The sequence below is a fragment of the Pimephales promelas genome, chromosome 15, assembly GCF_988280905.1.
Source record: "Pimephales promelas chromosome 15, fPimPro1.hap1.1, whole genome shotgun sequence".
Classification (NCBI taxonomy): domain Eukaryota; kingdom Metazoa; phylum Chordata; class Actinopteri; order Cypriniformes; family Leuciscidae; genus Pimephales; species Pimephales promelas.
In genome coordinates, this window is record NC_142783.1 from 22,010,200 (window position 1) to 22,024,709 (window position 14,510).

The following is a 14,510-nucleotide window of genomic DNA, read 5'->3' on the forward strand; positions in this document are numbered from 1 at the left end:
TGACACTGAAGTAAAAGTGGATTCTGCTCTTATCTTCAGTCCCCTTAAAAATACAGTGAAAGTGTTGTTATAGAGCAAGCAGTACAATGTTATGACAGCTTCCTCTGAAAGAAGCACAGCATACTCAGATAAAACCAGTACATTAGCTTCAGAGAGTGTGTGCAACACTGAGGTTTAATAATGCGTGTGTGTTTTAATAAATAATGAATTAAAGATTCATTTTAAAGAGAACCGTCATAAGGTTGCCCCAAAGTGCTTTGTGAATCATCAGTTCTGGGTTATGGTGGTTGTTTTTACCCTTTGGGAGCCTTTATGAAAAGGTTGCTGGATCTAGCAATCTAAAATTACACCGATAAATTCAGTTTGCGCACTGACAGTCCTTTGGTTTACACAGCTTAGATCGAAAAGAGTTTGCATTCTGTGTTTGTTGTGTGCTGCAGAATCTCTTTGCTTTTATAAGTTTAGTATTCATTTGTTTTTGCCATGATTGTGTTTAATGTGTAAATAATCTTTGTTGTGATTGGTTTACTGTCTGCTGGGGTTAAGGTCAATTGTGTTGCTTTGATCTCTGTGTCAGTAAACAGGCAGTAAAATAGACACAGCACTTAATCTAACAAGATTTCACATTTCCTCCAGGTATAAATGTAAACTCTATTATAGTGTGCTTGTGTGTGTGTTTACTTTTTACTGGTTGGTTATGTGTACCCTTGTTTGTTGGTATGCATGTTGTTTGATTGCACCTTTGTTTATGCGTCTGTATTTGTGGTTTCTTTTTAAACTGACATTCATTCAGAAGTAGCTCTGTGTTTTAAGGGGAATTTTGTAGGTATTTTGGGATATTTTGAGATGCCAGATCATCTGAGTGAGACCAGGGACGTTGGTCCTCTCTGCTTGACACTGAGGTTGGCAGGGAGGATCTTGCGGGACACATCACACGTGATGTTTTCTGTTTTTGAGTGGCTTCCTTCGCGGCGACGGCTTCGTTGTCCATGTGAGGAAGGCAACCTTTGTTCCCAGATCAGTGCAACTTTTAAATTCTCAACCATTTTTAGCCCCTTGTTGTTTATCTGTCTTGATTTAGTTATTTTTAATATATTAGGTATTCATTAATATGTATTTATTTATACTGTGTTATTTATTTAACGTAGGATGTTACAATGCATAATGTTTCGTTACTATATGTGGCCTCACAAATTGCCCCTTGGGGACAAATAAAGTGTTTTGAATTGAATTGAATTGAATTGATCTCCTCTTAGTTTGGTTATAAATATTAGACAATTACAAAGTACATTTACTTGAGTGCTGTAGCTACTTAAGTATATGTACTTTACTTGAGTATTACTTTTTTCTGGAACCTTTTTTACTTTAATTTCACTACATTTACTTTTTACTCCACTACAGTTCTGTCAAGGTCCTTGAGTAGAAAGTAGTAATGTCTGTCAGGGATGATTTTAGTGGCAGGGGTTGCATTTAGGTTGGAAATATAAGTCGAGTTGACGTCAGTACCCGAGGTCAGATTTATATTGATATGAGGGTAGGTAGGCGTAGATTCAGAGACATAAGGTACTGTATATATTTTGATACTCAAGAACTTTTTAAAACGAGTTCTTCTGTACTTTTACTTGTAACAGAATAATATTTGACCTGTAGTGTCTGTACTTTCACTCAAGTAAGGAAGTTGTGTACTTTGTCCACCTCTGATACAAAGATCTAACAGTGCTTCATAGTATTGTCTTCCTGTCTTTAGTTCTTGTTTGCGTTGTGCCTTTTTAGTTTCCATATCTTTTACCCTCATCTATTATCATGGCTACTCATTGGCTACACCTTAGCCCTTTGTTACCTTGTGTATATAATCCCCAGTGTATCTTCTGTTCGGTGTTCGGTGTTGTCGTACGTACGTGGATGTAATTGAAGCATTGTTCTCATTAAACTCTAAATTATTACAATAGACTGGGAGCTTTTAAAGTACAGTAGTTGCAGTGGCTGTTATGAAATCAAGCTTAAATGATGAGGTGCTGTCCATGGTCCTGGAGAGGTCTAGCAAGCTGCTTTTACAGAGCTTTGAGTTTCAAGAATGTACATTATTTTCTTACAAGTTTTAGATATGTTTGCAATTTAAGTGGTGGAATTCCATGCCAATTAATATTGAGAAGGAAGTCAGGTTTGGAGGCACGTGGTACGCCTGATATATGTTGTAGCTTTGTTAATATGATACTGTAAATAACTTTGCTGAAGAGCTGAGATAAGGAGTATTTGCAAGTTTTTTACTTTTTAGGTTTACAAATGTGAAATATTGTTGGTGCATTAATACCTAATGAGTTTATGCCATTTCTGCAAAGATCTGAAACTCTTTCTGTCACGTGACATAGCTGAAGACACTTTACATACCGGTTACTATGGCAACTGCACTTTTTTTTTTTGCAGGTTTTTTTTTTTTACTTTTAAAAATTTGCCTGCGAGTCTGCCTTTGTACAGTATGTCACATAAATGATTTACTCCTGAATGATTTCCTAGAGAAAACTGTTCTGTGTTCTTTCCATGTATTTCTGTGTTCAGACACTTTTAGGCCAGTTGCATTGTGTGGACCCTCCAGCTGCGGGTTTAGCGTCATGATTTATGAAACACATTTCACCTTCCAGAATCTGCTGCAGCAATATTAAGAAATGCAGCACTGTCCTGCATTTTACAAAGACACGTTTTAATGTTTTTCAGTATGTATTCAGCAACTGAATAACATTCCTAATTAAATGTATAATTGAATAATTTTATTGTGTTAATCGATTAAAATTAATAAAATTAATTGCATAATTTGCTGCTTAAGTTAATCTCAAATAACTGCATATGTCAGAAACCAGGAGTCACTAATGTTCCCAGAAATCAACTTTCATTGAAAACGATTGACTTCTTGTTGTGTTGTCACTGAAAATCAGTATCAGTGTTAACACAAGTCAGCATTGATTTGTTCATTTTTACTAATGGTGTTTTAAAATTTTCTAGTATTTTTATAGTCCATAAACCTGTCTATATGCCAAATATTTGTCTTTAGTCTGCTGGAATAGGCATGTTTTACCACGCTGAGCAGAATCAGGCACAGATAATAGCCCTCGTCACAGTAATGCTAATTCACTCCTTTACGATAAGCATTTAACAGGAACTCACTGGGCTTATCAGACTCTAGGAATCTCTCACTCTCCTGGGCAGGAGAGAATGATGTCCTTCCTCTCTAAAAGTGAGTTCATATGAAGTGAGATTGTTTGAGACGCAAGAAAAGGACTGCTGTGGCAATCACTTTTGAGGGGGGTGATTAATTGGAGGATTAATTGTCAAGCTAGAACAAAGTACATTGTGGGAACATTCTGCTTAATGACGCATGTTGGAGTGACAAAATAGAGATATCTCCTGCATTCATATGGTTTCTTACACATAATTATTCTGCCTCTTAAGATACCTCATTTTAGGTAAATCTAAAGCAGCATTGCATGTAATCCCAGAATGCATTGTAATAAGGTCTGAGTAAACCTTTTTTATATGCCTATTTAAAAGTTTGTCAAAAGTGTAGTAAAAAACATTGCACAATATGTATTTTTATGCTCATGTTATTTTGCTGCTAACATCTAAATCCATTGAAAGTCTAAAGTGTGTTCACTTATGAGGATCCTTGATGGCAAGAATGGTCCCTATGTAGTCTATAGGGAGCTCACTTGTTTTGTCAGAGCTGTTGTCGTGGCTGTGCGGTTTTAACAGATCCATCAGGTCCTTTTTCTAGTGTTAATGTGGTAGATGGATCATTTGTCTTCTCTAGTGCTGCTGTAGTAACAGAGTCAGCAAAATGAAGCTTCTACCTGCTGTCCCCCGCAGAGAGACAAGAGAAAGAGAAACAGGGAGAGATGCAAAGGCGCCTGTGGCTGATTGCACTCATGTTGTTAGTATGCAGGATGCTGCAGTAAGCCGTATTTATTCAGCAGGGACCTTCCAGGGTAAGAATACTGAAATCATGGGATGAGGAAATGCTTGAGGCTGTAGAGCACCGGCAAACAGTGGGATAACACTCACACAAACATCTAGAGCCTCTGATGACCTCCTCTGAACCCATACTGAGATCAAGAGCCCTCTCCATTCACCACAGGAAGGCCCATTTCAGACATGGTCAAGAATCAGACCTTATTTTCAAAGTTTTCAACCCTGGTAAATACCCGGGTGTTTTATTTACAATTCAAAATCGAGAACTGGTTCTTACTCTCCAAGCAAAAAACATGCAGCATGACCCCTGTAGTCCGATTCACGAATAAATAAACCTTTTGAGTCAGTTCTTCTTAACGAATCAGTCAAATTGGTGTGTGTGTGTGTGTATACACTACCGGTCAAAAGTTTTAGATCAGTGAGATTTTGTATGTTTTTAAATGAAGTCTCTCTTCTGCTCACCAAGGCTGCTTTATTTGATTAAAAAAAAAAGACAAACAGTAATATTGTGAAATATTATGCACAATTTAAAATGACTTTTCTATTTTAATATTTTTTTAAATGTGATTTGAAAGCTGAATTTTCAACATCATTATTGTTGCTGATTACACATCAGTATTCAGTGTCACATGATCCTTCAGAAATCATTCTAATATGCTGATTTTATGCAAAAAAAAAAAAAAAACCCACAAAATATTATTTTCAATGTTGAAAACAGTCGTGTACCAATTTTTCCCCCCAAAATTCTATGATGAATAGAAAGTTCAAAAGAACAGCATTTATTTAAATAATCTTTTCTAACATTATAAATGTCTTTACTGTAACTTTTGATCAATTTAACTCATCCTTGATGAATAAAAGTATTTGCTAATTTCTTTCCCCCAAAATAAAAAATAAATTCTTACTGACATCAAACTTTTGAATGGTAGTGATTAATGCTACAAAAGCTTTCCATTTCAGATCAATTCTGTTCTTTTGAACATTCTATTCATCAAAAAAATCCTAAAATAAAAATGTAAAAAACTGTTTTCTACATGGATAATAATCATAAATGTTTCTTGAGCATCATATTATAATAATTTCTGTAGGATCATGTGACACTGAAGACTGGAGTAATGATGCTGTAAATTCAGCTTTGATCACAGGAATAAATGACACTTCACTATATTCACATAGAAAACCGCTGTTTTAAATTGTAATAATATTTCACAATATTACTGTTTTATTTTTGTATTTTTTATCAAATAATTGCATATATATATATATATATATATATATATATATAAAGCCCTTTACCATAACCCTAATGTTTTATCTCTGGAGGCACTGTAAATACTACTTATGTCAGTTTTGCCCAAATCCAAACCACCTTCACATGTGCGACTTGGACCTGTATATATTTTTTATATACCTCTCTTACATTCTTAGGAAGTCCATGCAATGATGTGTTTCCAGCATTTCCTCGACAGCCTTCCAACTACACATTTATTTAGCTGTCATATGTTTCAGAGCTCATAATTTTACAGAATTACAATTTTTGATCATTACCATGTTTGATATTTGTGTGTGTGTTGAGTTTGGCTATATGTGCTTGCTTCTTATTGCAACTTATGCAATTTATTTGCCTGCAGATAAAAAGTATTCCTCTAGTTTAAGAGGAAAATGTTGTTCATATTGTGTAGCTACGTTGAAAATAAAACATGGAGATGAAAAAACAACGATTATAGCTCCATGCATTCCTAAACATTTATTGGTGCCTTGACAAGAAATTTTAAGATCAAAAAAACTACCTGCTACTTAATTCATGAACAGCAAAGTTGACTTTTAAAGTTGACTTTATCTGGAACAAAATAGTTTGTTAGAAATAACTGAAAAATTAGAAATAACTTAAAAAGTTGAATTTGATAGGTTGCCTTTTTTAAAGTTAGCTTTTTACAGTAAACAGTGCAAAATGTGTTACATGGTGACATAGTTAAATTATGAAAGTAATAGCAGGACTACAAATTAGGCGTTCAAGGCAGGTTTTTATTTATTTTTTGGAGAGCTTCACTCCCTTTGGCATGGACTTTGTGCTTTGTTAATTTCAGTCTGCAATCTGTGCTTCTCTGTTGTTGTCTCCAGATATTTCACTGCAGTTGTGTTGGATTTGGATGAAGGAGAAATAACCAACAACAGACTGCTGCAAGACTATTACATCTCCAATGAGACCAGAACCATTCTGATCCTGTCAGTTTTATCCGTCCCCTCAGATTCAGAAATGTAACTGTGGTTTATTACAGAGCCTTCTGGGAGTTAAGGACACAATCGCATTGCTTCGATTTTCTGATGAACAAATCTGATTCCTTGAAGGTTCTTTGCTTTTAACCTTTGGAAGAACGTAATCAAGCGGCTGCATTGGCTGGAGTTTACAGATGTTGATCCAAATAGGACTGTTTGTTCTGGCTGTGCTTTAATGTGATTCTCTGTGTTGTTCAGCCTCTTACAAAGTTTCATTTTAATGAAGAGCCTCTTTGTGATTCGCTATCTTGATTCTTTCACACACTCGGAATAAACAAACTTGACATTCTCCTTTAGGTCCTCTTCAATCAAGATGGACTCGGGCATCATTATGTTGTGTGCTGACCTGAGCTAAGGATCTCCTTATTGGTCAGTACTCTGCTTGTGCTCTAATTAAACACAGGGGAGAATTTCTGAATTAGTTGCTTTCCAAATTGACACCAAGTGTGAAGCAGATATGCGTACGTTCTTCTTTTCTGAAGTCGGTGTGTTTGTTAGAAATACACTACTGTTCAAACATTTGGGGTTGGTAAGTTTTTTTCCCCCCAGAATTATATGATGAATATAATTTTTGTATCATTACATGTCTTTTACGTCACTTTTGACCAATTTAAAGCATTTTTTGTTGAATAAAAGTATTCATTCTTTAAACTTTTAAAAGGTAGTATATTCTTTATATGTCGATGGATGTTTCAAGACAGGTGTAAGTGAACTCTCAGTAATTCTCATAAGTTTACAATCAGCTATGCTACAATATGATTAATGTATGTTGTGTGAGTGAAGTTATTGAGATAAAGTAAGTAATATTCAGTTGGCCATGGCACAACCCACATGAATGTAGCGCTAATAATTAAGGGAAATAATCTTCAGTCTGACTATGTACTGTGCTTTGCATTGTGGTGTGACCACGGTACTGCTATCATGTTTGATTCTTGTGGTCAAATTCAAGTCATCAGAGGTCTAGAGGTCTGTACCAGTGTATGTAACACTTAAAAGGACATTATCAATAATTTGATATAGATTTTTTTAATTAATATAATTTGATAATTTTTTTGTAGATAAAATAGGAGGTTCAATGCATTACATATACGCATACTTGCACATAATGTGAATATTTTTTAAATTGTTCCAAATGTTTTTTTTACTCTGATATAAAATAAAACTTTAAAATGATTAAAAATTAAAAAATATCCCAGAGATTCAAACAGAATGAATTTGACAAGTAAAACTAATTAAACCTGACATGTTCTTTTACACTATTTTATCAATAGAAAAATGACCTTTATTTTAATATGCATTACCCTGTATTTTCACCTCATGAAAATTCACATTAATCACCTTTGTGAAATGACACATGATCCAGCAGCATGAAATAGTTGTGACAGAAAGGACAAATGGCTGGATGTGAAAAGCAGCATCTCTGAGCCTTAGCTCTGATGAAGATAGCGGCAGGCTGCCCATATGTGACTGTGATGAAAGATCACAGTGAATGTGGTTTTAATCTCTGAGCAATGTCTCTCAAGGACAAGCGCTGAAGCACCTCGAAATGCTCCCTCTCTCTCCGGCGCCGGCTTTGACGGATGGCCCAGCGGTTCTGAAATGATAGGCTATTATTTTACTTTGCATTGGAAAAATGGCAAGGCTTGCAACTCAGTCCTTTTAAGGCCTGGCAGGACCAGATGGAGAGGATCGGCGGAGGGCTATGGGATGTGCTTTTGTCCAGACGACTCGATTTCCTTCCATTCATTCGAGTGTTGGGTTTTCCATGACTGTACAGAGGTTCACGAGGATCTCTGGAATTCAGGAAACCTCAGTGAATTAGTGATACACTTGTATGAATCCCTCCACACTGTTTTGCAAACATGTATTAGTGCTTCCTACATGCCCATGGGGAAACTTCAGTTAGGTTGAACAAGTTCTAAACTGATGCTGAATGCCACACTCACTCACTCTCTCTTATCTTTTCCTCTCTTTGTCTTTCACAGATCAGCTGGATTCATGGTCTCCACCGTCGTACTTCGATGAAGACAGCTACCCCTCCCCTCCCAGGAATATGAAAGGTTTATCAAGTGGCCGTCCTCAGCTCACCTTTACATCAGGACACACCTGTGGGCTGCCAGACTGCGATCAGTCCCTTGATCACTTGCAGCATGTCGGCCCCGACCCTCGCTCTCCCTACCTGCTCAGCCCGACCGAGAGCTTCCCTCTGGATCCGCACCGCTGCTCGCCCCGCAGCTCCATCCACTCAGAGTGCATGGTGATGCCCATTTCCATGGCATCTGACCACGTTTCCAGCAGCACCTTTCCCAGAATGCACTACAGTTCACACCACGACGGCTCGCGGGATGACGGCTCCACTTCTCACGGTGGCAACGGCGGTGGAGGGGTCGGTATCAGTGTTGGCGGTGGTGGGGGCGGCGGGTCCGGGAAGATGAACCGCATTCCCGCGAACCTCCTCGATCAATTTGAGAAGCAGCTGCCGATTCATAGAGATGGTTTCCACACGCTGCAGTACCAGCGCACGTCCGCCACCACCACGAGCAGCGAGCAGCGCAACGAGAGTCCTGGGCGCATCCGCCACCTGGTGCACTCCGTCCAGAAGCTCTTCACCAAATCACACTCACTCGAGGGGTCGTCTAAGATGAATGGCACCAAGGGAGACTCTCGCTCAGACAGCGGACATCACCACCACCACCATCACGGACATCACCATGGAAATCACAAACACAGCAAACGGAGTAAGAGCAAGGAACGCAAGTCAGACTCCAAGCAACGCTCAGGGATAGCTGGCTGGTGGAGTTCTGACGACAACTTGGACAGCGACAGCACCTACCGGACTCCCAGCATCATGAGTCGGCACCATGGAGATCATATTACTCACTGTTACCCAGACCATGGGCACTTTGGCGACCTTTCTCTCAAGACCTCCAAAAGCAACAACGACGTAAAATGTTCGGCATGCGAGAGCATTGCTATGGCCCCGGAGGGCAAATTTATGAAGCGCAGCTCTTGGTCGACGCTAACCGTCAGCCAGGCTAAGGAAGCCTACCGCAAATCTTCCCTCAACTTAGAGAAACCGACCATGCCTCAAGATCTGAAGTCCTCCATGAGGCCTTGTCATTTTTTGCAGGTGAGATCTCTTGCATGAAGATGTGACTACTGGTGAGGACAGTGGTTCTCAACCATGGGACTTCAGCAAAATCAAGATGGCTTAAAATAAATTTAAACTACAACAACTAAAACGCAAGGTATTTCTTATTTTAATTCACCAACAAAAGAACCGAGAATCCACAATCTAAAAAAAACTGTATATACTGAATGAGCTACCCTAATTATAAAACAGTGATTCTAAACCTGGAAAAGTCATGCATTAATATCAATTTTTTTTTTAAATTATGAGCATACATTTTTGCCAAGTACAAACATATTTTATATTGTGATTTAAAAACAAAATGTGTCCTTAATTCTTAATCAGAAAAAAAAAAAATAACCACCTGGAAGAATCATGAAGAAGCATTTGAATATTGAAGTGAACAATGGGGGTATGAGAACCACTGCTCTGAGATCAGTTTCAGTGTTTGCATCTGTTTGGGGAGTAATGCTATTCATTTTTAAAACAAACCTGTGTGTGGCTACTTTCTGATCCATGGCTTATTGGTGCCTGTAGCTTGTTGTTTACTATTCAGGGGGTTCCCAGCAGAGTCAAAAGTAATAGTCCAATGAAAGGGTTGTTACATAGATGGAAATATGTTTGTTTTCGCTGATGGAGAATATAGCCTGATTGAAGTGTGTGTGTGTGTGTAGTGGTGGTGGTGTTGTTGTGTGGTGCTAATGGGCTAAATTGAAAGGCAGATGTATTGGTCTTGTCACTCTTACTAGACCAGTTTGTTCCTGTTGTTTATGTACAGAATTATTGCAAACAATGAGTCATATTGATTAGCATTGATCTTTCTGTGCAAATGCGTGATTTTCAGAAAGCATCACATTTCGTCGGGAATAATGAACACACCATTATTCATGGTGCTGTCAGACCGCTGTAAATAGCTTCTTGCTGTTTTCTAGTTCATTTGTACAATTAGGCCTGTTTATCCTATGTATGGATGGATGCTGGATTGCCACAGGTTAGCATTGAAGCAAAATGCAATCCGTTTCCAAAATTGCTGAAATGAATCACATATCTGTCACAGTAGAGTACAGCTACTATGTGAATACTCCTGGAAATTGCTTGTCCTGATGGGATCATTATTGTGTTTTAGTACATTCCCATGGTAGATGTTTTAATAGTACTAGACCTGCTTTAAAGAGGACAGGGATATTGCTTTAGATAATTTGTCCCATGTTAGAATTTGACTTGTTTCAGCCTCACTTTATATTAGGATAATGCTTTATTCTTATTCAGAACTGGTTCCATTTTTTTAAGTTCTCAGTAAAATTAAAATTCACACTATTTTCTAAACTCATGGCATTGACCTTATTGTGGACGATTAATTAATGCATGATGATAATTTTTTTGACCTTGTAGTTTTAAATCAAATTGAAATCTTTTTCCCGGTGTTGTATGCTGGACTTGGTTGTGTTTTTTTTTTTTTTTTTTTTTTTTGAAAAGGCAAATAATTCCATTTTAGTCATCTAGTTAAATAGTATGTGAATTACCAGCAAAGTAAAACTAAATTTACCAAAAATAGACATTTTATAATTTTTACAGTTTTGTATTATACAAACATATTATTTATTTCTTTGTTCAGGTGATTTGAGTGGTAAGTTCCGCGCCAGGACCTTGACATATGATTGGCTTTCTTAAAAAAGAGGGCGTTGCCAAGCTGCAGCTTGAACTGTTCCGCGATAAATCTTTCCTTTCTCTACGGGTTTACATTTCTTTTTTTTTTCTTTTTTTTTTTAACAGTCCTTTTATTTAACTTGGTTGTGTTAATGGTTCTTGCACATGCCAAATTCATGCCATGTCCAAAGTTGACAAAAGAGTTCCCTGCACTTCTTATTCAGCAGCACCCCATCTGACTGACCAAACTATTGGATTCCTTAACAAATGACTCTTTTGTGCCAGTTCAAAAGACCAGCATCCAAAACACAACATACTGTATGCTGGTCTGTCAGAAGAACTAGTTAGTGTTGCAGGGGTCTGACTCAAGCAGTTCAGCAGGTATGAAAAAACACCCTCAGTAAACATCTGCTGACACAGCAGAATCTACCAGTCCTGGACTTATGCAATATCACAGCAGAAGCAGTGAGGCTTATGGCCCATTTGAGATAATTAATGAATGGATGGATCTGAGTGTTTCCTCTGGGAAAGAAAGAATCCAAAGTTTCCAGAGAGAACCTAATTCAAGGCTTGTGGAGATGTAATTTAGGTCCCAATGAGTAAACTTAGACAATTCTGAGGTTATATCCTATGCAATTTTTTTTGTCAACATGGCAGTGACAGAAGATTAATGTGCCTGATATTATTCAGGTGTGAATCTGCTACTTTTATGCTGATACTTTCATTGGTCAGTGAGGTTAGTTGTGTAAGTTGTGATGGGAACAAATAGGAAGTCTATTTTAACTTTTGTAAGTTGTGATGGGAAAACATAGAAAAAATAGAAATTTTTAAAAAAAGACTAATTGGTTTTCATCAGTAATCACTCCTAATTCTAATTTCAGCTCAAATGCATCTGTGACAAAAATGTGGACTTTCACTGAGGGATGAAAATAACTCTTCCCATCTGTCTTTCTTAGCACACCAATTAGCTTAAGTGTGTTTGTACTTCAAATATGTCCAAATGGATTAAACATCAGCCTGCAGAAAGAGGACAGAAACCATCCAGCAGTCAATGACTGGGATGCATCTCTGGGTCAGGCGTTTAATAGTTACTCTTGACCCCAACAAAAATAGCCTGCGCCGTCTATCATGCCGGGGCTATTTTTGGCTGCTGTTATCGATGCAGCCTGCTGTGACGCAAACTCTCCGGGAGGGACGTTCGCCCCTTCACTCTGATAGCCCTGTGTCCTGAACACTGCCAGCTGAATAATAGCAATGAAGCAGCTATTTTTGGTGTTTGTTCATCACGGATTCCATGTCGTGAGTAGATTCAATCATTAGCTGAGATTGTGTTTTGGATAAAAATCAATGCTAAATTGTTTATGAGATGATTTTGGCAAGGGTTTCCTCCACGTTTCAACACTTCTTACATAAATCATTGATTATGTTTTGAGGAGGACAGCAGTTCATTGTGGACAGAAGCCTCAGCGCTGTGATGGACAGCAGTTCCAGTTGCGGTCTGTTTGAATCTTATGAACATTCAAACTGGGCACTATAATTAAAGGAGAACTCCGGCACAAAATGAACCTTTGGTCTAATAAAACACTGGTACAATCGTTCTCTGAGATTTGTTTTCATGATAATCGAATGTAAAGAGTTTTAACTCTAAAAACTGTTTAGCGTATAATGCTAGTACTGGGGGCATTTACGATGTAAAAAGAAATCGCTACTGTAGTTTATACCACTATTAAGGCTCAAAATAGCCCCACACTAACACAGTAACATAATGATACATCCATAACATAATGATCCATACATGCAAAATGAAGCATTGAGAACTTTATAAGTGTACAGACTGTTTAATAAGAAGATACTTTATAAAGACAGTTCACTTCGTAAATACAGACAGGAGCCATCTTAGAAAATAGTCTCGATATGTCGATCCCCGAACGCCGTTCATACAGTTCAGAAGTTCGCTGAACTTCGTACAGTTCAGATCACTCAGCATGACGTTCGTGGTTTGACTTGTCGTGACTGTTTTCCAAGATGGCTCCTGTCTGTATACACAAAGTGAACTGTCTAAATAAAGTATCTTCTTATTAAACGGTCTGTACACTTACAAAGTTCTCAATGCTTCAGTTGGATTCTTCCTCATTTTTTTAATTAAGGCAATAGGATTATTTTTTATTCCTATTTTTAGTCAACTTTAGCATGGGTGTGTTCACTTAAGCTTATTGATAGTAAGTGTTTCTAATTCTGGATTCCTTAACATTGTTGTTTGCCTGTGTAATTGGCTTAAATAACTTTTGAAAATCACAAATTAGATGGATTGCTTCTAAAGAAATGTTGGTCCTACTAAAATAAGTATTCCGAATGATAATGTGTTTTTATATAAATTGCAGCAGTGCACAATACATCATATAATGAATATAAATAACTAACTTGAAACAACGATAATTCTGACATGGTTTTTCATTGGTCATGTTTTATTGTATTCCTGCATGTGGAAACATGTAAAACATTGAAATTGCTCATAATAACATAACTTATCTTTTTATCTACACTCAAAGGAGACAAATCACATGTTCTGCAGTGTCTTTAGTCCTATTGGTAGTCACCTCGTCACACTGTTGCTCATTTGCATAAAGTTGAACTTTCCTCAACTTTGTGTGAATCTCTGTTAAGAGTAACTCTGAAAGGAATAAAGTTTTGACTTTGACATTTCAGTAGAGGTTGTCAAACATCACTGGGTTCAGTCCACTGCACTGTGATCTTCGGAAGTATTCATTCTCTGAATAATAAAAGATCACTCTATATAACAGTCCACTTTAGCTTAGCCTAGCAGCGTCTAACCACAAACTCCTTTTAACTTTGACGCACAGTTTACTCTTCTCATTATGATTCCACCTTGTTCCTTGACACTCTGTATTCTTCAACTGCCTCTGTAGAAGAGAGGATTGCATTTTAATAGATTTTTTGATAGGTCAGTGGAGGTGAATCTAATAACCAATTAATAAGACTGTTTAGAAGCCAGCAGGAGACAAACAGCAACTCTTAAACACACACATACTCAGACAGAGAGAGACTCAAAGAGACTCTGTCTCAACAACAACTCAAATTGTGAGTCGGATAACTAAAGAGGTCAGAAACAGCTGGTGTGTGTGTGTGTGTGTTTGTTTGTGAGTGGATGGGTTAGGGAATGTCGGTGACAGCAGATGCTAATTGTGTTGCTGTTTGTCCCCTAAATGAGTTTAAACATGTTTGAACTTTCAGACGAGATAATCAGATACACTTGTTCAAAAACAAACACGTAAAAATAGCTTTAATATTGAACTAATTTAAATGGCTTAAACTGAATTAGGGCAAAAAAAAGGAATTCAACTCCCACACATTGTTAACATTTAGTGCTTCTCTGAATTTAATTATGTTGTTTCACTATTTTGAGATTTAAATGTCTTATACAGAAAATCTTATTGTAGTTTGAGTATGAGTTTGAGTATGAGTCGGCTCGCTTTTC

The 14,510-nt window shown here is 37.4% G+C and overlaps 1 protein-coding gene across 4 annotated transcripts in view; it reads left to right on the forward strand.

Moving 5' to 3' along the window:
- dlgap2a (DLG associated protein 2a) overlaps positions 1–14,510 on the forward strand; it is a 128,710-nt gene that overhangs the window by 73,093 nt on the left and 41,107 nt on the right. For 3 of the 4 annotated variants that reach the window (XM_089120363.1, XM_089120364.1, XM_089120365.1), the window contains one exon: positions 8,223–9,367. In XM_089120363.1, the coding sequence (XP_088976489.1) occupies positions 8,223–9,367 (1,145 nt within the window). Of the gene's footprint in view, positions 1–6,126; positions 6,607–8,222; positions 9,368–14,510 lie in introns of those variants that run through there. The other variant, XM_089120366.1, reaches the window with a different exon arrangement.